Raw genomic sequence first — 19,704 nt, forward strand, 5'->3', positions numbered from 1 at the left:
TCAAGCCTCTTAAATGTGAGGATTTGATGCTCTTCTTTGTCATATGACAGTAAACTGAATATTTTTGGGTTTCATGCTGTTGATCAGACAAGACGTTTAAAGACGTTACATGGGGCTGTTGGAAATTATAACAGGCATTTTTCACTGTTTCATGACACTTTATGGACAGAACAATGAATTGATTTATCAAGGAGATAAATCAGCAGATTGATCGATAATGAAAATAATTGTCAGTTGCAGCCCTATTGTTTTTACTGGATTATATGAAAGTGAGGACGAAGTTCAATAGATTCCTTTCATGGACGACATTTTGTCAAACATTGGTTTAACTAATGACATTAATTATGGCTGTATTACATTTACGTGTGCCAGTATGATTCCATCTCACTGGTATGGTTTACTGACACACCTACACTGGATTAAACCATCGTTTAAATTAGTTAAACTGTCCTACTATAACGTGTCAAAACCTCTGCAGGGATAAAGGTCTTTTTTTCCCCCAAAATATTCCACTTCATCTACTGGAGAAGAACGAGACATGCGATTTACATTTTCCATTAAATCAAAAGTATTTTATTTAACTTTGCCTTCTCTGTATAACTTTATTATAATAAGACACTTCTCTGCTTGTACATTGCTCCCTTGAACTAAAAATGGCAACATTTGTTTGTGGGAATGTAAGTTGGGGTAGACAAAACTTAGATACATACCAATATACATACATGTGTGTATATTATGGTTCCATAATAAAACCATAAATGCTAAAAACAGTTTGAACCACTCCAGGTACCTTGGTAATGCTGGAAACAAAGTACAATCTTTGAATAATTTTTTTCTGGAATACACTACTTTTGTTTTCTTTTAACATGGGTACATACAATAATGCGCACATCAACATTAAGAGTTAAGGAGGGATGAAGGACTCTTTGAGCCAGTGTTAAGTGTACAGCTATCAATGTATAAACCAGTAACAGGCAAGGCAAGCTGCACCCATAGGTGTGTGTTCATGCTTAGAAGAAGTCATAGTGAAATATAAAATATGTCCAACTTCACTTGCCTGCTGAAGAATGTATGCTTAAATTACACAAACAACTGGTGAAGTTCTCCACTGCATGTCCTTCATTTGGATGATGAACATATACACACAGCTGAATGTATATATGTGGATGTATTTAAGGAACAGTAGAACTGTCTTAATAATATTGGTTAAATCAACTGTGGGCAAACAAGGCAGAAAGTGCTTGCCATTCATGTTAACCCTCTGGTCCCCACCCCTTCCCCGAGTAATTACACAAACACCGGCAAAACGCATGTCACACGCATACACACAAGCACACGCACACACGTACACAAATCATCAAATGCCCTACTCACAACATCCCAGAGACAATCTCCAAACTGTTGTCAGTAAACAAACAAACCCCAACTTACAGCAGTGACAGAGTTGATACAGATGAGAATATAGATTTAGTTCACCTTAGATGTTGTCTCCGGTCATTTTGCCATTTTATGTCTTTTATGTGTGATGCAAACTAGGTTTACAAGTGTAATCCTACATCAATCCAATATTTCCTCAACACTCCAGGTCAACATTATTTCTTGGAAAACCGTGTGAACTGCAGAAGGTGACTTGTGTAACACTCTGTCGACCTTTCGGCAATGTCCTGAATTCAATTAGTCTGAGCTACTGGTTGCCACCGTGTACTTAAAGAGCCATCCTGAGAACACACACTTTGAAAAATACTTCCTCAGACAAGGAGCTCTTGGTAGTAGTCCTCCTTGGTGTGAGGAGTCTCCACTAAAGCACAGAGAGTGCATCGCGGCACGAGCAGAGGGGGTGTAATAGTACAATACTCAGCATAACTCTGTACTCTGGGCCCAGACAGAGTACCTGTCCTGTTTGCATCAAATGTAACTTGCCCAAAACATTAACACAATGAAGAAGGAGAAAAGAGAAAAAAGAAAATAAAGCAACCATGGATTTTTGTTATACTAAGGAGTGCTTATTAGAACATGTTCAATTATCTACTGAAGCATAAACAATTTCATGAAAGTCAAAACATTTTTTTTTCTTTATTCTATCATGACCTACATTTTTATTGAATTAATTTTCCCCTAACAAGATTGATAGGTACTTCACCTTGAGAGAGGACAAAAGCGTTTCCATAAAAATGGAAGTAACTGAGGAAATAATGGTTGTTAAAATAAAGCCATCACACTATTAATACAGTCTTCATAGGGTAAACAAAACTCATTAATTAGAGAGTAAAACTATTGTCCTTGGGGAAACTTTGATTTTTGCAGGGCGCAGAAATTCTGCAGGCAAGGAGGATGCTACGATGAGGGCTCCCCCCCTAAAAAAAAAAAAAAAGCCTCCATTTCATAAAAAAGGACCAACCAATAACAGCTAATGAAATGCCAGAGCAGGTCAAAACTTGGGGGGGGGGGGAGAAAAAAAAGACACCGTCTATCTGAACAAGCAGCAGAGACATTGATATTAAAGACAAGTCAATGCAAGTGTAGGCGAGAACTGAGCAGTAGTACTTTGATGGGTCTTATCACAGTAATCAGACACACTTTGTAGGAGACCAAAAAGTCAGTGAAGGAGGAATTGGGGAATTTAGTAAAAAGGTATTTTAATGACCGGCTTTGTAAAAGAAAAACACGCACCCCTACCATTTGTCAGAGGTTGAAATGCAACTGCCATGAGGCCCAAAAAGAAAAAAAAAAAAAAAAAAAAAAAAGAAGACAAAAACAAAACATCTTATGATACATTGTTCTCGTTAAAAGATGAAGCTGCACTCTTTCCCTTTGTGAGGGAAGTAATGCAGAACTGCACTACCGAATACGACCCAAGGCCAAAGTGTGGTAGAAATACACACAGGTACATAAATATAAAAATTAGCCCAATCCAAATATTTTTGCCAATTTAATCTCACATTTGCTTTTTGCACTCAAATGACTGCATGTGTTCCATGTGTTTTTTAAGATGTCACATTTGTGCTTGTATATGCAAGTGTGTGTGGAGATCTGTGTGAATGTCTTCTGTCAAAACGACGTGCACCTCCATTTCAGAACCACATGCTTGTCAAATCCAACTGGGGTGAGATTCTTGAGGGCAGGTAAAGGGTGTGTGTGTGTGTGTGTGTGTGTGTGTGTGTGTGTTGGGGGGGGCACAACTGAACGGAGAGCAAGACGGAACAAACGGAGAAATTTACAATAACGGACGGTAGATAGTTGATTGATGCAAAAGGGAAAGAGGTGATCGGGGGGAGGGCTGCTAAAGTGAATGTGAATACCATCTCCATATACTGTACAACGCACTAATATGTTTAGGGATGCCAACAGATAAGCCATTAAATAATGATCAAAAGGGATTAAGATGTAAGAGGGTGGATTTAATGTGGGTGGGGTACATCTGAAATGTGTTGATTTATTCCATCATTTCCTATTTTTCGGGGAAGGCCAGTTGCCACGCTTCTCCCCGCGGTTGCCACCTCCGTTACCAGGCCCACCAGAGCCACCACCAGGCGGGCCACGTGGGCCTCTGCCTCCCCCTCCCCCTCCAGCTCCTCCAGCATTGACCCTCCGGTTCTGTCGCTCCATGCCAGGACGCTGGCTTGAGAAGCTTCTCTTATTCGCTGAGGGCTCTTTACCCATCATCTCACGCTCAACCACACCTCCGCCTCCGCTGCCCCCTCCTCCCCTTCCCAGGTGGTGGTGATGGTGAGAAGAATAGGACTTCCCTCCTCCTCCCTCCCTGTCTCTGAACTCTGTGAAGTCACTGCTCTCAGAGGCCGTCTCCCACTCCTCGTTGGCCTGGTCTGAGTTCTGGTTGGTGAAGTCAGGTGACTTTGCTCCATGGCTGTGGTGGTGCTGGGGGTGGGTTGGCCCAGCGTTGCCCTGGTTGTAGTGGTGATGGTGGTGATTGTTTGCATTACCAAGATGACCTCCACCACTGTTACTGTTGGTGGTTAGTGTGGCAATGTGGTTAGCATTTTGGGCATTGCCTGTCATCGGAGCAGAGACAGGGGCTCCGTTACTGTCCTGAACTGAATTCAAGGAAGGAGAGGAGGGCCTTCCTCCCCCAATTACCCCAACCCCTCCGTTGATTCGAGCAGCATTCTCTCGCTCCTTCAGTCTCCGGAAGCGGGGTGGTTTGTCCTGCTGGTGCTGGGAACGCCCATGACGACGACGTCTAGGGGGTCGCTCAAACCCACTGGGAGGGAACCCACGGTTAGCAGGAAGAGGGAGCGCATTCGGCCCTCCAGAGTTTGACGTAGGGTTGGTTGAAGATTGCTGGGTCATAACCCCTCCATTTTCAGTGGAACCTAGAGTGGCAGGAGTTGTAGCAGGTAAAGACGGCTGAGGGGGACTGGTCCCCTGAGTTTGCGCTTGACTTGCATCAGCTATCTTTTCCTTCTTCTCTCCACCATTTCCTCCCCGGCCAAGGTCTTTGGGCCCAGAGGATTGTGGCGGGCCTTGCTGTTTCCGGGCTGACGCTGATGACTTGGAAGACCCTCCGTGAGAGCCTGAGCTGGGTCCAACCCGGTGTCCCCCAGGTGTTCCTCCAACATTGCCACTACTCCTGTAGATGTTTCCTCCTCCACTACCTCCACCCCTGCCCCTCCTAGAGGGCACACCCCTGGGGGTGAAGACCCGGGCCTGGGAACCCCTGGGTGGTGCAGATGACATGGTGCTGCTGCCAGTGGTGTTGGCATTATCAGAGCCATTCTTGATGTTGGGTTTCTGGTTGTCTTCCTTGTCTGAGTGACCAAGGTCACTTGCACCACTCTCACTGCCGGTCTCTGAACCTCTCTCCCTCCGTCTCTTGGGGATTTCTTCATACTCTGAACCCTCACTGCGGGTTTCGCTTCGGTTCCTGGCCCTGGCTGGGTTATGCTGGGACCGATCCTGACCATGCCTGCCGCCAGTTCCCTCACCCTTGGGCTCCTGGTGGTGGCCACCACCAACAGATGAGCGGTAGTCTCTGCCGCTCCTGCCACCCATTCTGCCCCGACTGCCACCAGCAGGCGCAGCGCTGGCCGTGTAGGTACCCCGGTAACCACGTCCACGCCCGTAGAACTCCCCCCCTCGTCCGCGACTGGCTCTGCTGCCTTTGGCAGGGACTCCATGGTGGTGGGAGGTGCTGCCTCCTCTCTCAAATGAGCGGTCTCTGTCCCTTCTTGAAGAGGACCCTGAAAATCCCGAAGAAGTATTGTCGACATCTTTGGGCCCTCTACCTGACCCTCCCCCACCTCCTCCTGAGGATCGTTCTTTACCGCCGTTCCTGGGTTTGGCTGTCTGGACAGGCTCTTCTTTAGATGGCGTTGATGTGTTCTGGGAGATGGAGTAGGCTTCATGCTTAATGGAGGCCGGTTGTCCACCATCTTGATCTTTATCTTTCCCATAGCCTGGGTTTGATTTTTCTCCTCCATCAACTTCCCCTCCCTCTCTCTTCATCTCTTTCAGCACTGGCTTCTTGATGGGGCCAGCCCTCTTGTTGGCATTGCTGCCTCCTGTCTGGTTGGAGGATTTGTGGTCTGATGGAATACTGGAGGAGTCCTCCCCTCCACGGCAGTTGTTCCCACCTCCTGCATTGTTGGTCCTCCTGCCATGAGAGGACCCCCCACCCATATTGCTGCTGCCAGGCCGTGGGCCCCACTGGGTCTCTGTCTTATGCTCCCGCCCCGCTCTTTGGTTTGATTTAGGATGGGGATGCTGCTGCTGCTGAGGCTGAGTATGACTGCCATGCTGAGAGGGAGGTGGACTAGAGGTCATGGAGGAATGGGGAGCATATGCTGGGCCTGTCTTCTCCTGTTTCACATGGCTGCTACTGCCAGCATTACCACTGCTGCCTCTTTCACCAAGACTGTGCCCGATACCAGCATCACCCTCTCTCTGAGATTGGTGATGGTGCAGGGCAACTTTGACACTCCCATCTTCCCTTGCAGAAGAGGAGGAGGAGGATGAAGAGCAGGAAGATGAGAGGGAAGGTTGGTGGAGAGGGGGCGAGGAGTCGGTCTTCTTAGCAGGGGCCTCAACAACTCTGTCACGGTTGTTCTCTGGCTTAGGGGGGTGGAGGGGGAAGTGAGACTGCTGAGGATGGTGGCTGTGATGGTGGTGGAGGTGAGAGTTGCTCTCAACAGGGGGGAGATCTGCACGACCGTTGCGATCATAGTGTGGGTGTGGGGCTCCCCATATCTGGCCCTGCTGAGATCCTCGGGGAGGCCCTTCATCCTGGTGGGTGAAGCTATGTGGCTGGTTTCCCCTCTCACCCGCCCTCTGCTGCTGCTGATGGGGGGGAATCCTTGCACCCTGGTCAGGGAAGTTGCTGTAGTTGCCCCGCCCACCCATGTAGTGATGTGGGTGGTGGCTGCCTCCCTGGGTGCCCACTTGAGTGCCAACAGGAGGAGGGGTCTGATTGGATGTCCCAGAGCTGGAACTGGGCTGCTGGATGGGTCCCAATCCACCCTCTCGCATGCGGTGTGGAGGAGTGTCACTCCTAAGACAAAAAAGACGTTAATTATACAAAATACTAAATTAAACCATGACTAAATTAAAAGGTCCATTCATCCAAATTACAATAAATACATTTTTTCTTTGCACTTTGAAACTGCTTATAAAATATTGTTCTCTATATAATAAATGTTGCAGCAAAAGTGATAAAGCAGGAAAACGAGGGAGAACCTAAAATGTGACATTCTAAGAGATGTACAGCCAAAACCTTTTTTTTTTTTTTTTTTTTAAAACACCTTCAGTGTATTAAACTGGCTAAACTGACTTGTGCACCCATACCTGGGCCCTTTGGCAACATCATCATCCTCCAACACCTGCTTCTGCCTTAGTGGGGAGGTCAGCCCACGACCCTCCCCTCCGCCAGGGAAAACCTCTGGCCCCCAGGCCAGCTTTGGATCCATTGGAGGGGTCCCGCGGTGAGGATGCCCTGGATGCTGCTGTTGCCTGTCAAAGGGATCTGAACCAGATCCCCCTGAATCAGACCGCTCACGCCCAATGAGCCCTGTTATAGTGAAGGTTTTTTATTTTAATGAAAATATCTAAATAGATATGTTTACATATATGTTTGATGTTTGATTCCATGCAAAAATAAGACATTGTTGACTGAAGTCAACAGTGTGATTACATAGTAATCACTCCCTGGTCTATGATCTACTGCACTGCCCCACCTTATATTACCATCTGAAATATGTTCTGTAATATGTCTGGATTGTATTATTTAATCGTTTAATCACTGAGCTTTGAATTATTCATCTTTAAAGCATTCCATCAGATTTCAGTGACAACGTTACTTCCACTCACCAGACGGGTGCATGCCAGCTGAATAGTAGTCAATGGGTGGAGGGCGGCCCTGCATCATTCGAGGATCCATGTAGGGCATCATCATCCAGCGAGGGTCAAAATTCATCGGTAGTGGTGGGGGTCGAACCATATTGCCGGGCTGATACAGGGGTCCACCCTGCTTGGGTCCAGGTCCTGGCTGGGGTGTTGAGCCTGGTGAAGGACCCTGTGGGGGCTGGGGCTGAGGGGAAAGCTGGCTTTGTGATGCCTGACTGTGCTGCTGCTGCTGCTGCTGCCACTGCTGCTGCTGCTTCAGGAGCTGTTCCTAAAGAGAAATAAATGTGACAAGGAAAACATAGAATTAAGGATGTGACATGCCAGCACTGGTGACCTATTTCATAGCTTGTTTAGGAAAATGGGGTGGTTATTTTTGTCTCTGAATAAAACATGCAAAGAGTCAAACTAATGTAGGATTCAACAACTATTCAAGCAATACCTGTACTTAACACATCAGACAAGTGCAAATCCTAACCTGCTGCTGCCTCTGAAATCGAGGTGGGAGAGACTTCTGGTACTTTGAGTAACCCTGGCCAGGAGGACAACTGGCTTGACGACCTGCTGCCCCTCCAATATTCTCAATCTTCACTGGTTCAATTCCTCTTTCACTTCCACTTCCCGTACGAATGTGAGGACCGCTTATGATCTCTTCCTTACTCTCTACTGGTAAAGGTACGTCCAGCGTTGGCTGCTGTGGCTGTGACACAGCTGGCTGGGCACACTGTTGGGCATCTGAATCAAAAAAGGAGGTTTGGGGTTAAATCAGGGGTCATTATCTAGAGGTAGAAGCTTTATTCGAGCTGCCTCGTTAAGCACATCCGGTGCTCATCCGGTGCTGTGAAAGCTAAATCACATTTTAGTGATATAATGATTCAGACCAGTCATCACTGATCACATGTGCCTGAAAAACTCACCTGCATTGGAGTCATAGCTGCTGTTGCTGCTGGCTCGCTGTCTGTCAGTAACTCCAGGACCGGGTCCTGGCTGGACAGCCAGCACTGGAGGCTCCTCAGGGTCCACACAAGGGGATGGGGGCTGGCTGATGTTCGGGGAGGAAGCAGAGGCCGAAATAGATGGACTTGGGCTTCCTGCTGTGGCAGCTGTAGAGTTTCCATCAAGGCTGGGGGTTTTACTGCTGCTACCACCACCTCCTACACTGCTGCCCTGCTGCTGTTGCTGCTTCTCATCCAGCCTCTTTAGCTTCTCGGCGCAGGCTGCACGTCTCTCCTCCTCCATCCTACGTTCTTCCTCCTCACGGCGGCGACGGGCTCGCTCTACGGCAGCAGAGATCTCAGAAGAGGACTGCTTCCTGCGCTGACGCCAAGTCTCATCTTCGTCATCCCCTTGGGCCCCATGGACCAGCACACCTGGCTGGGAAGGGGGGGTAGGGCCTCCTGCTGGTGGCGGATGCTGGGTGGGGCCAGGTTTACCAGGGACTAGAGAGGGACCCTGGTTGTGGGGCCGGTCCTGAACAGAGCAAAAAATATCTGATGCTCCATTACAAAATTTTAACTCGAGAATAAACAACGTCATTGCAATCTTGTTGAGAAAAATGTTGTACGAATGAATACACCAACTGTAATAAAACTCAAGAGGCAAAAAAGCAATCTTAAACCTAAAGATGACTTATCTATAAGACCTGTGGGCGGTGGATGAGATAATGATAGAAATGATTTGTCTATGAGGCCCTATCTGGATGTCTACCTGTCGGTAAAAGGAGTAAGGCCCTTGTCCAAGGAGCGGCCCAGGTGGGGGGGAGGGCTGCTCCCGGGGACCACCCAATCCAGGCCTGCGCCCCTGTATACAGGCAGACACAGTTAGCCATGCTCCACCACAATAATCTACACTAACAAAAATAGATACAAACTGACACATCTCTGCCCACAAATAAGTCTTTGCTTAACAGTATGCACAACCTGTCCTGTGTTGAAAAGTTTGGACTTTACATCTTCTTTACATAACTCGTGTCTGGCCTGTCTGGGCAACACCTTTTTGCTGCTGTTCAGCACGGTACCTGGTAGTTGGTTGATGCTCCCTGGCCCCCCCAGCCACTGCCTCCCTCCTCGGCCCATCCTGGCTTGCTGGAGGGAGGTTGGGAGCCATTGTCAGCATTAGAGGGAGGGGTGCGGCGGGTGTCTCCACCGCTGTCTGAGGTTCGAGAACGAGAGGTTGCAGGGGGGGCATCCTGGGACCTCTGCTGCTCACTGAGGAAAAGAGAAAACAGCACTTATTTAAACAAATTAAAGTATAGTGTAGTATTGTCACATTGTAAGCCAAAAGAGCATTTTTATTGTTTTCCACACACTGATTATACCACATACCGTGAGTCATTCTTGCTCTCGGTTCTCTCCTCTTCTGCCTCTTCCTCTCCTTCATCATCACTGAACTTCAACTTGGCAGAGTAATCAATCTCCTCATGAGCCCCTGTTAAAGCAAAAAAACAAAAAAAAACAAAAGACTGACCTTGACCTTTTACCTCCAAAGTCTAATCAGTTCATTCTTTAGTCCAATTAAACATTTGTATCAAAATTGAAGAAGTCCCCTTAAGGCGTTGGTGATATATCTAGTTCAGAATGGTACGGATGGATGGACAACCCGAAAACATAATGCCTCTGGCCATGGCTGTCGCCAGCATGGAGACATAAAAACATCAGAACCATCTTTGTACCAAACATCCCTCGAGTGCATTTGCACATTATTCATCATCCTTCACTTCCATAAACCGGATCCTCCACTCTCCTTCTCCCACCACCCTCCTCTGAGCTGGTTATAGTGACTGGAACCCCTCTGCTTGAATCAGCAGGAAATATGATATGCAGAAAAAACTGAAACATTAGAAAGCATCAATGGCACTTGCTACCACTTTTTCACGACCTCCTCAATCATTTAGCAGCATGAGCACTAAATCAACGTGCAATGCATTAGGATACTCTGATGTCAGAATTTAATGGGGCCGAACCTTCCCATGTACAACAGCATAAATGAAAGTCTGTGCAGCGCAAGCTCACTACAACTTGCTCTAAATTAACTGAAAATGTTACTCATAGGCACAATTGAAATTTTAGTTCTGTCTAAATGCCACATATATAAAAACACGATTTATCTAATCTAATGTGATTCCTAATTCTGTTACTGCACCAAATGTAGTTAAAGATTTCTGTACATAACCAATTAATTTAAAAAAAGACAATCCAAGTATACTACCCATTTCTACATTTCTTTTATAGTTTTACACCAATCTAGATTTGTTTTTTAATGCTTTTATCGAAAGATATTTGTCCTCCATACTTTTCCACAATGTGAAGCGAAATGCTTTCTAAATTAGGAACCACTGGCTTTTAAATATTTGAAACTGGTTCCAATTGAATACAGAATCCTGATAGCCAACTCTAGTCATATTTTGGTTGTATATCAGTTAATGAGCTTCTGACCTGCCCAACCCTCATCTCCATCGTGGTCCAGCTCATCTAGCTCCTTTAGGTCGTCCTGCTTTAGGATGGAGGGTCGCTTCACCACCTCTCCACCTGCATCACGTGGGCCACCCTGAGGCCTGCTGTCAGGACCACCCTGCCCACGAGAGAACCTGAAAGAGGGAAAGGGGTTCTTTGTAAGTGATATGTTGAAAATACAAACAAGACTAGGTCAAAACCCAGTATACAGCTGGACAGTGTATGGTCAATGTGTGAAATTGAGGGTTGTGGAACAGCTTTAAACAAATACTTTCAATGGAAATTAGCTAACGCCTGTTGGAGAAGTTAAATCTTGCTCTAATAGTCTAATTAGCATATTCATGACGTCATCGCGATGTAATTGCATTCTGCCTAGTGCCAGCTGGTTTCAGCCCTTTATCTGTTTGCGTCTCTCCTACTCTCTGTGCTCAAATTTACTGTATTTTAATAAAGTGGAATTCCCAATAAAGCTGTACTCATTTACATGCTTTTCTGTTTCTGTTGTCAGACCACGAAACAAGTTGGAAATAGTGACTGAAATGCAGCCCATTAGGACTATATGTTAACCAGCAGTCACTTCCAAGCCATTTCCAAGCTGCTGCTCTGCACTGCTAAAATCCTGATTTTATAACAAGTGACATAGTCAACTGACTAAGTAACTTACTCGCGGGGCAATACTAGTGACTCTCTGCTACGGAAAGTAGCAAAGGTTTGTCCAAAAAGTTGGCGCTAGGTGCTTTTTTGGAAAACAGTTGCTACAGGGGTCTGAAAAGTCAGTAAATCTAGTGACAAATATGCCTGTAAACACCCCCCGAACTCTTTGCACCAATTCATTTCGAAAGCACAACGGCCATTTGGGGTACCCCAACCAACAACCAGCCGACCAATGGTTTAACTTCATCACGCACTCGGCTCGGCTCTCTCCCTCACTCACTGATATTCGGGGATGTAGCGCTTGACCAGGGTGGGTCCAGCCAAAAAGCGTCACCCCATGGCCACTTAGAAAATAAGCTACATTGTGAACCATCAAAGCCCATACAATTCAGTTGATTTTACCATTGAACATACCTTGGAGCAGGCCCTTCCCCAGGTGGCGGGTACCTGTATGGCCCCTGAGGGCCATAGGGGGCCGGGAAGGGCAGATAGGGAGGATACATCTACAAAGAAAAAAACATATCAGATTCAGATACCAAGTCTTTCATACTCAGGGGAGAAACGAAGAGAAAACAACAGAAAAACTTACGAAGGGAGGCATGATCCCTCGGTATGGGGGGAACCCAGGCCCCACAGGGGGCTGAGGCAGAGGCAAGGCGGGGCTGCCTGCAGGAGGGTTCCTAGGTGGCCCATGGGTCTGGGAATTTGGAGGGGGGACCCCAGCTGCCCCATCCATCACCAAAGCCCCGCCAGTGCCAACCTCCACTCCCCCCTCCCCAGACAGGGTGGGTGCCAGGGCTCGGCCCCCACCGTCCCGCCAACTTGTAACGTCTGAGAACAGCGGACACAAAAGAGGACAGTGTGGTCGGTATGGTTTATGAGCTTTAATGGAATAAGTTCAGAGATGCAAAACCATTTCTTTAGAGATAGCAAATCCTTGCAACTAAGATCAATGTCTGGAGCACTTAATAATATGAATGGATTTAAGTTTTGTCATATTAATTCTAAGTTAATAAATGGGTAACAATTTTTCCCTTTTTAAATTTGACGTTGGCAAGCACACAGCAACACCAACAAAAGTATAAAGAAAACAATAATACATACACGTTATGTAAACTCTTACTGTGCTTTTCAAACAATAACACATGATAAATAAATTAATATTTAATAGGGAAATAGTTAGACTATTTGATCAGCTGCTCTGAACCACTACCCGAGATCTGTAGATTGTAACATAGTTAATACTGTAAGTACAAAAAGCATTCCTTCCTAAAAATAATCTTTTGGGAGAAGTTTTCTCACCACCACTGACTTAATTAAATGACTAATTGGGCATCACTCACTCTGGGGGCGGAGGCTTGGTCCGGGCCCATACCACTGATCTGCAGTGCCCTGTTCTCTGCCAGCTCTGTCCTGGTCGCCAGCCGCCTGCAGGGTGGGAAATTCCTCGCGAGAGAATGGCGACGGTAGGTTTGATCCCTTTCCACCTGCAAAAAAAAAAAAAAAAAAAAAAAGGGAAGACAGGGAGAGAATGATTTTCAGAGAAAGGCAAAAATGTTAACAAAAAGCTCAATCCCGAGAAATGTATGAGAGATATACAAAAAAGAACACTCACCATCCCCTTGTGTTCCATGTGTAACACTGGCCTGTGCCCAGGACCTTGCCCCTACGGCCTGGGTTGAAGCTGGGGCCAGAGCCTGAGGGGTAATGGGGGGACACAAACAAAAGATACAAGTACTATAAGATACACACAACTATGGCTGCTATAAATCTTCCAGCACATTAGTAGCTCCGAATATGATTTTGTTTCTTTGCTACTGTTGGTACCTCTGAAGCTGGCGGGGTTCTCGGGCGGGTCGGTGCAGGTATCTGTGAAGCCACAGGCTGCTGCGATTCCGGCTGCGGTGCTGACAATGCATCGGTACTGAAAGAAAGAAAAAAAGTCACCATCAAGTGAGACACATTAGAAAAGTGAGAAACAAAAAAAGGCAGAGGGTAACAAAAAAAGAAAAGAGTGAAAGAATATTTAACCATAAAATTAACAACAAAAACAACTACTCAGTAACATTCACAAAACCTTCTACTGTAAAGATCTTTTCTACCATTTGGAGTATCTCAAAGAGATGCAAGTCCAAAATGCTGGTGTGCTAAACTGGACCTACTTACCTCTTTGGGTCTGCTGGTTCCTGCTTGCTTGCCCATCCTGTGCCGTCTTTGGGAACGAGCGAGACGTTGGGGTCGTTGCCTTTGTTCTCTGCCTTCAGACTGGGCAGGTTGGCAGGGGGTGGCATACGCCGTGCGGAGGCAACTTTACCAAGAGACTGCAGGCCATGGCGAGGGGGAACTGATATGGGGAAGAGAAAGGAGGTCAATAGCACAGATGGACCACTGAAACATGATACAAGTGAAATCTACTGGGTGTTAGGAGTGACTAGATTACAGGGATGGCGTGTGCTGGCTTGCTGGAAATACAATTCACTGGAAATACAATTAAGATGCTGAACAACCAACAAAGCTAGAGGATTGGTAGTTTCAGTCTGATGATTCTGATGAATATTGATTAAGAAAAAGCTTCTAGATGTTATTTTAAAAAAAATTGACAAACCGACTTCAATTATTGTTTATATAGAAGTATTAGGATATTGATGCTCACAGAAGCAAGGAAAAGCCTTCCGATTCTGAAAAGTGAAGTTGTGCTGAATATCAATCCCTCATTTGTTTCCTTGGGGCTCAGAGAAACCACAGCAGTGCATGGCTTCACTATGTAGGAGGGGGAAGTCTGTAGTTTGGAAATGGGGACAGCTGCTTAGATCTAGTGGGGAGCTTTTGAATAAAACATAGACTGGAGACTTAGAACAGAAGTCAAACAGCGTCCACAAGTAAGCCTCTGTCTCAGGTCAGGCTCTGTGGCTCCGAGGCTCAGCTGACATGTCAAGGCTCGAGAGCCACCCTCCAGGCTGTGCATATTTTCTTTCTATATGGCTACACGACAATATTTTGTTTGTCTAAGAGACAGGTTTAAAGGCTTATAAATAATGGTCATAAACATCCCTCAATAATATTGACAGCATCAGAAAAAACAGGTTGGCAGTCAGTTGAGTGATACAGCACATCATGCACTTCCTGTATTGGAAATAGGCACCGGAGCCATTAGGGACACAGTATGCTAATGCATCGAAGTTGCAGTATTTGGTGGCAGGGAAAACGCAGCACAGCCAGGAACTTTTAATCACACCGACGGGTAAATCCAACTGTGACCAAGCAGATCTGTTTCTTTAGGCTACATCTAATCAATTACAAAACAAGTTTTACACACTTAGTGGCAAAACAGAATCATCTGGCAAAATTTAAACACGGCCTGAAAGGCAAGCAATTCTGAAAACCAATACCCTGGGTAGAAAGACAGAAAAGCCGATCCATTAAATTGCATGTATATAGTGACAATGAAAGCTAGGAAATGACAGACCCAAGATACTCACCAACAGGCTTTTGTGTTTCAAGGCTCTTTCCTTTGTATGTATCAAACAGGTTGAGAGACGCATACTTGGTTTTGCCTTCCTTCCCCTTTGCAGTTTGCCCAGAGCGCTCTGACATTGCGCTGTCCGCTCATTGAGTATGGTGAGCCCTGAGACTGGAAGAGAAGGAGAGAGGGAGAAAGAAAGAGATTTGATACCAGGTATACACAGAAGGCGAGAGTAAAAATGCTGATTGTACAAGCATCCATTCACAACAAAAAACAGAAAGTCTCATAATTCAAAATATATTGAACACAGGATTTGATTACAGCAGTGATTCTGTTGGCTATGTGCAGTATAAGTAAGCACTTTGAGTAAATTACAAAACATTATAAAATATGTTACCCATAGAAACAAAGAGTATCACAACACAGGCAGCTCTGTGAAATGTAATATATTGCAAGACAATCATACATACCACATCATTAAAAAAAACAAAAAAAAAAACAAAAAAACAAAAAACAAAACAGGATCTATACAGGTTTCAGCTACTACTCAGGTGTGGCAGCCTCACTTCTCACAGACATACCAATCTCATGTGACAACTAGTAAGATTAAATGCAGATGCTGAGAGCAAACATTTTTCTGAAGCTTTTCTAACATAATTTTTGTCCTTTGTCCCAAAACAGGAATATTCCACATCTCATTGTTTCAACAAATACATCAATCCACTGAGTTTTTTTTTCTTGATAACCAGTAAATCACATTGCCAGTTAAACAACAAATATTTCCTTTAAAAAAAAAAAAAAAAACATTATACTCTATAATTATGTATATTTATAAGATAAATGGATGGAAAAAGCTTATGAAATCCATTAAGCCTTAAAACATTTACCTCCAATTAACTTGATTTTAAAACTTTTCATTTTAAAGACTAACTCTCGGTGGCATTTTCAATTTCTGCCAGTTTAGTAAGAACATTTTGGCTGGCTATACGCCTTTCAGCATAACAACTCAGCTTAAAATTATGTTAGGAAATTTAGCAACTTAAACAATATACAGATTCTACACCAAGATAAAAAAACTAATGTGGCTGGAAAATAGACAAAAGGTTGACTAGATGACATTACAACAGAAGACATTCAACTCAACTGAAACCCATCTGAAATATCCCAGCAAGTTTAAGGAGGTTTTTAATCGTGTATTTTTGCCTGAAGATATGTTTTTTTGTTTTTTTAATCTGCAAATCCATACAAGTACAAAAAAAACTAAGATTATGTGTGGCATCCAAAGGTTCTGACTTGTAAAATTAATTGGCAAATCTTTACAAAATATCAGCAATTTAACATTACAATCGGAATTGATGTGTTGCAGGTACTGGTCAAGTCAGATGTGTTAATGTGCCTTCCCTTGGATGAGAAGAAAAAGTTGCTCACATTTTTTATTATTTGCACTCAACATAGATGAAAGGTCTGTGTTCAAATAACAACATAGCATGTTAAACTTAAACAAATCTATATATAGAATAGTTGTGTTAAGCCCAGGCAACAACTACCTAAAGGCTATTTTGGTATTTTGGGGCCTTGTTATTACACACACCCATTGATTTGTCCCACCCACATTGTTTACCTACAGCTGTAATGTCCTGGACGCATGATTCTCATTGACACACTCTGACAACTTAATGTTGTCTCTAAGTGTGATTGTGGCAGTTGCATCTACGTTTCTGTAGCTTTCCACTTAATAAATTCATGTTCTCCTGCAGCATTTTAGCAAGTGTACAGGTATTTCAGGGGATAACTTAGGCATCCTTGTTAAAAGGCATGTTATCTTTACACAAATTGCAGATAGGGCAGATTCAGCATTATGCCGGCATAAATACAGTTTAATGTGAGTAGCCCTAGTACAGTGCATGACTAAACACCTGATCGTGGGAAACACTGTCCAAAAGAAAGGAAAAAGCAGAACCATGGTTTCTATGGCAACGCACTATAAATGATATTCTTCTATGCCTTGCCTTGAGACAGTGTTAGCTCCATGGAAACTGCCAGGCCTTTAGCTTGAACTCATCACATCAATAAAACACACACTGTGCTGACATCTGTCCAATTCAGAATGATTTGGCTGCATCCAGCAGGCTGAATGGCTGCCCCCACTCCACCCAACTCCCATTAGGCAATAGGCACAATTACTGAGAACAGATGATTCGTCTAAGATTGTTATGCTACAAATAAGATTAGTCATTGCATTCAATGGCTTTGAATGAAGTAGTGAAACGAGGTGGGCCAATCTAAATGGTCCTTGACTCGCAGAACAATTTAGAGCATTTCAAGCAATAGCTCTTTGTTATGTTGTTCTATATTATAATGACCCATGTATATCTGAATAACTGAAAAGTCAAAGAATTAATGGACTAGTCATGGCAGCTCCATTATTCTTCAGTTTATCTGAATAATAAGTCTACTGAATACAGTGGTGTGTTCATGTTTAGCCAAACAGGGATGAATATGAAACCACATCAAAACAATGCTGAAAGACACAACTGCGCACTGACAATCCGTATAATGACAAAACGCACGGTGTCTGCACTACACCCATCACTGCAGAAACTAAATAACACGAAACAACAAACTGTTTCACAGGATGACTACCGAGCAGCAGCACTGTCCGGTCCCTCAACAGCCAGATGAGATTAGAAAATTAGGTCGTGGGATGGCTGATCAGGTACATGTTGTATGGGGATTAACGGGGGCCCGCAGCTACACAACCAAACCATAACTGCAGCAACGTACACCTCAAAGGGGCATTTTAAAGCTAACGATAATGATAAGCGCTAACCACCTACAACTCCTCGATAGTCTTGGGGTAAAATCGGCGGGTATGAGGCAGCAATTGCAACCAGGGGATTAAATATTTATAAGCCAGAAGCTGCAGGCTATGACATCTTTATTGTACTGCTTACTAACTAGCAGGCTAACCCAGGGCCTCAGCGTTGGCGCTGGGAGGGGGACTGCGTTGATGTTTCATAATGAATTTTCAATACTTTGCGGTAACATTAGCTTATGTTACAGCTCTTCAACTCTGCGAGCCGCTACGTTTCGAATCACACACACACGCTGACATCGCGAACGGGCCTTTTCATGAAACCGCGTAGCTTATCTGTCGTTCGCAGGAGGCACAGGACAACGCAGAAAAAAAGATTTTATTAGGAGAACAAAACAAAATGGCGCTGGAGACAGGCCCGGTGCATATTAACGTTAACACAGCCCGGCAGTGTAGCATTAAAGCCAACTTGCCATCACACAACTAACATTCAAAGACGCAACGTGGAGAAAGCAGTTATGTTTTTTTCTATAACTATAAATTGAAAAAAAAAAAAACAAAAACAGTTTTATCAATCAGTGTGCCGTAAACTGACGCCAAAGCTACACGACAAGGTTCCAGGCTAATGTTCATCCGCTAACATTGGCTATGTACAGTCATAAATTGCTAGCAACCAAACCTTATAAGATATTTTAACAGCAAACAAACTTTGTGGTCAATATAACAAGAAAAATAACACTTGTAATTCACAGCGCGATTAAACTCAACCCTTGCATATAACAAACGCTAGCCAAGCGAGGCTAACAAGCTAGGCAACTACCTGACTTTGGCTAGCAACAACAACCGAAAAATATAAAACTACCCCTTCAAAAAATATCCTCTCCGGTGAGCTAATTCTGTGTCCAAGGGTGGTGGTGATAATTTTAGCACAATATAATGTAACTGCTCGGTGTTTGCATAAAAATGCAAAATGTTCCGGGCACTGACCTGGTCTTGTCCCGACTTGTCTCGAGGTTGGACCGCAGAGTGGGGTTAGCTATGTGCTACTGCGTAGCTTTCTAGCAAGTGACCCAGCTAGCTAAGCAACGTTATCCTCCTGCATGGTCAAGCACACACGGTCTCTACAGTGAACCGCACTAACTTCGATACGAATAATACTGTATAGATAAAGAAGGTGTTCGGCTTACTTGCACTCCTTTTCTTTTTTTTCCAAAAAATAAATGAAAAGGGGAAAAGAAAATTGTGATCCTGGACTCGATCCGTCACCTAAAGAGCCGTCAACGGCTACTGGGTAGCTTCATGAGATGGGAGCCGTTTGGGACCTCTACTGTACGAGGGAAAATTCGACTGTTTTTTTTTGTTTGTTTGTTTGTTTGTTTTCTTAAACCCTTTAAAATAATTTTTAACAAAATAATATTCATTACCTTGTTGGCTGAGTGTGATTTTAAAAAAAGTTGAGGCGGCTGCTCTCACTTTAAAAATGTGATTTATCCACTGTCATGATTTATCCACCAGCCATGATTAGATATTACCATTGTGAAGAATGAAAATGAAATATACTTTGCAAACTTGTTTGTTTGGGAAAGCAAAGAGAAATCACTTGCTGCAGAGAATTTTTTCTACAAAAGGAAAGAGCATTGTTTTCCTAGAGCAAGGGGGTATCTCAAGTCACACAAACTACATGAAACAATTCCTGTTTTTCTACATGTAATTGGCAGCTATTGATTCGCTTTTCGTTGGATCTAAGACCCACTGCTGAAAACTATAAAATTAACTGTAAAATTCCCTTACTTTTATCAAAATTTCATGGTCAAAATAATGCCATGAATGGTTATTTATCAATTAACTTCTTAGGAAGTGCAGTAAACAGAAAAAACAAAAGTATTTGTTGTGACCACCCTTTGCCGTTAAAACAGCACCAGTTCTTCTCGCTACACTTGTGCACAGTCTTTCCAAGGTACTTGGCA

General features: G+C 44.3%; 1 protein-coding gene across 4 annotated transcripts; it reads right to left on the bottom strand.

Moving 5' to 3' along the window:
* Positions 1–550: 550 nt before the first annotated feature.
* Positions 551–19,049, bottom strand: prrc2a (proline-rich coiled-coil 2A). 4 transcript variants are annotated; one of them, XM_040121285.1, is made up of 18 exons: positions 18,925–19,049; positions 18,725–18,833; positions 14,939–15,090; positions 13,626–13,803; positions 13,287–13,383; positions 13,075–13,156; positions 12,803–12,946; positions 12,049–12,290; positions 11,874–11,962; positions 10,788–10,939; positions 9,678–9,780; positions 9,371–9,560; positions 9,061–9,153; positions 8,271–8,823; positions 7,832–8,088; positions 7,321–7,624; positions 6,799–7,021; positions 551–6,505 (listed from the first exon to the last, which is right to left on the bottom strand). In XM_040121285.1, exons 3-18 carry the CDS (start codon positions 15,051–15,053, stop codon positions 3,442–3,444), a joined length of 5,886 nt encoding a protein of 1,961 aa, XP_039977219.1. In that variant the 5' UTR covers positions 15,054–15,090; positions 18,725–18,833; positions 18,925–19,049; the 3' UTR covers positions 551–3,441. The 4 variants fall into 4 exon arrangements, with proteins under 4 accessions (XP_039977219.1, XP_039977221.1, XP_039977222.1 ...); XM_040121287.1 differs by lacking the exon at positions 18,725–18,833; XM_040121288.1 differs by lacking the exon at positions 9,061–9,153.
* Between the last annotated feature and the right edge of the window lie 655 nt (positions 19,050–19,704).

Source organism: Xiphias gladius, chromosome 24 (assembly GCF_016859285.1).
Source record: "Xiphias gladius isolate SHS-SW01 ecotype Sanya breed wild chromosome 24, ASM1685928v1, whole genome shotgun sequence".
In the NCBI taxonomy this organism is placed as follows: Eukaryota; Metazoa; Chordata; class Actinopteri; order Istiophoriformes; family Xiphiidae; genus Xiphias; species Xiphias gladius.

Excerpts from the sequence above, each read along its gene's own strand:
- prrc2a (XM_040121287.1), bottom strand. The coding sequence starts at position 15,053 with ATGTCAGAGCGCTCTGGGCAAACTGCAAAGGGGAAGGAAGGCAAAACC. Across the intron at positions 11,963-12,048 it reads GAGGGATCATGCCTCCCTTC|ATGTATCCTCCCTATCTGCC; the intron begins GTAAGTTTTTCT and ends TTTTCTTTGTAG. Across the intron at positions 8,824-9,060 it reads CTTACTCCTTTTACCGACAG|GACCGGCCCCACAACCAGGG; the intron begins GTAGACATCCAG and ends TGCTCTGTTCAG.